The sequence below is a fragment of the Pyrus communis genome, chromosome 7 (genome assembly GCF_041283825.1).
Source record: "Pyrus communis isolate YQ-2024b chromosome 7, ASM4128382v1, whole genome shotgun sequence".
NCBI classification, from domain to species: Eukaryota; Viridiplantae; Streptophyta; class Magnoliopsida; order Rosales; family Rosaceae; genus Pyrus; species Pyrus communis.
In genome coordinates this window covers 8,822,004-8,824,449 of record NC_142571.1, presented here as the reverse complement: position 1 = coordinate 8,824,449, position 2,446 = coordinate 8,822,004, and the positions used below count along the sequence as shown (strand labels likewise).

General features: G+C 48.2%; 1 protein-coding gene across 1 annotated transcript; it reads right to left on the bottom strand.

Moving 5' to 3' along the window:
- Positions 1-314: 314 nt before the first annotated feature.
- LOC148695670 (uncharacterized) lies at positions 315-863 on the bottom strand. Its single transcript, XM_088697360.1, has one exon. It carries the CDS (start codon positions 861-863, stop codon positions 315-317), a length of 549 nt encoding a protein of 182 aa, XP_088553486.1.
- Between the last annotated feature and the right edge of the window lie 1,583 nt (positions 864-2,446).

Genomic DNA, 2,446 nt, shown 5'->3' with positions numbered 1-2,446 from the left:
CAAATATTCATAATTATGAATATCTAATTCATATATTTAAATTTTCAGGGTATTACAATGTGTACTTTTATGGGGTTTGAATTAAAGCCATGATTAATATTTTATTTAGTTCTATTATGTTGATGTGAATTATCAAATTATTGTGGCACGACTAAATTTTTTGTTTTTTTTTTTTTTTTGAACGCCCAAAACCCATTTCATAGAAGGCCTACAAAGAGGCAAACACTGAAACAATAACAAGAAGTGACAAGGGATAAAACACAAGGACCCCTCCACCTAGAAGAGGCGTCACCCCCAGCACCTCCACACCCTACTTAATGAGGACAAGGAAGTCCGTCATTATTCAACACAAAGACCAACGAAGATGGGGGCCTATCGACCCAAACAACATCACACATCTCCGTGAAACCAAACGACGCAATCTCGTGAGCCACGCCATTAGCAGTTCTAGGCACCCAAGACCATCGGCATTCAAGAAACTTTCCCCCCAACTGTTTTACCCGAGCCAGCACGGGGAAAGCCTCCCAACTACCCATGGACAGCGAGCTAGAGAGACAATTTATCGCTTCAAGGGAGTCCGATTCCAGAATGACATACCTTACACCCAACTCAGCTCCGAAACGGCACCCATGCAACAGCGCAGCAGCCTCCGCAGCAGCCGCAGAAGGAGCATTGATAGCATACCGCGCTGCAACCACATACTTGCTCTCCATGTCCCGCACAACCATCCCGACAAAACCCTTCTTAGAGGCCTTGGACCAGCTAGCATCCATATTTATCTTCACAAAAGGAAAGGCCGGAGCACACCACCGCGCAACCGGGGAAACCCTCCTGCCAACGTCCCCTCTTCTAGCCCCATCCATCGCCCTCGCACCAAAAAACGAGCTCACAGCCGCAGAGATAGCCGCCAAGACTTTAGAAGGATTAATGGACACCCCGTTGAATACAAATTCACAGCAAGCCTTCCAAATACACCAACAAGTAAAGACAATATAAGATCGCCTCCAATTGGAATCACCTGAGATGCAAAAATTCGGAGAGAAGACCGCCAAAATCCATTCCAACCAATCAGGGAGAGACAGACAATCCACGCTATAACCCAAAGCCCCACCAAACCAAATTGGTGCGACCCAAGAGCAAGACAGAAAAATGTGCTCAATAGTTTCATCATGGCAGCAGCAGATAGGACAAGTAGAGATCAGAGAGGACCTCCGTCGGAAAAGGGCATCCCGAGTAGGAAGACAATTATGCACAGTAAGCCACAAGAAGTGTCCCAACTTGGGGGGGCACCTCCAGCTTCCAAATCCCTTTCCATAACGCCTTGGGCACCTCACGAACAGAAGGCCGCCGCTTATCCCTCCCTGCCATCGATCTGCTTTGCAACCATCTGTAGCCCGATTTGACCGAATAACACCCATTCTTACTCAGATCCCAGATAAGCCTATCATTACGACTTAAATCCCCAAGAGGTGTCTCCTCAATAGCCTGCAAGGCCTCCCCCGAAATGAAAGGCTGCAGAAAGCTGAGATTCCACCGCCCCGATTCCGGACAGATAAGCGCGCTGACCCGTAAACTTGGAGTAACCGCAACCTGTCCAACCGGCACCGGGTGACCAAGGGGTAAGGAAGGAAGCCATCTGTCCTGCCACACCCGCACCTCCTGACCACCCAAAATCTGCCAATGAGAACCCTCCCTGATTAATTCCCTGCCACTTAAGAGGCTGCCCCACGCCCAAGAGGCACGACCCCCCTTCTTCGCATCCCAGAATGAGCAGTGGGGAAAATAACGAGCCTTAATCACTTTAGCCCACAACGAGTCCGGTTCAGTCATTAACCGCCAACACTGCTTAGCAAGCAGAGCATCATTAAATTCCTTAAAATTTCTGAAGCCTAAACCTCCCAAGTCTTTGGGCAACCCCAAAACCTCCTTTGAAATCCAATGAATCTTGTGGGCTCCCTCCTTGCAACCCCACCAAAACCCAGCCACCAACGCATCCAATTCCTGACAAACAGCGGTTGGGAATTTGAAAATGCTCATGGGGTACGCCGGAATAGCTTGAATTACAGCCTTTATTAAAACCTCCTTACCGACACGGGATAGAGTACTTTGCTTCCAACCTTGAAGCTTTTCCATTATTCTCCCTTTCACATAAGCAAGACCACGCTGTTTCGATCGACCCCATATAGCAGGAACCCCCAAATATGTCCCCGAATTGCTAACCACCGCCATACCAAGAGCACTCCCCATCTGATCAGCATTCACCTTCGGAACATTTGCCCCAAAGAATACACTGGATTTCACCAAATTAACCTTCTGCCCAGATGCCTCACAAAATTTGTCCAGCACATTCCTCAGATTCCGGCAGTTATTCATATCAGCCCGCAAAAACAAAAGGGTATCATCAGCAAAGAAGAGGTGAGAAATCATGGGTCCAGACCCGCCCATC

Coding starts and splice junctions, on each gene's coding strand:
- LOC148695670 (XM_088697360.1), bottom strand. CDS start 863: ATGGATGGGGCTAGAAGAGGGGACGTTGGCAGGAGGGTTTCCCCGGTT.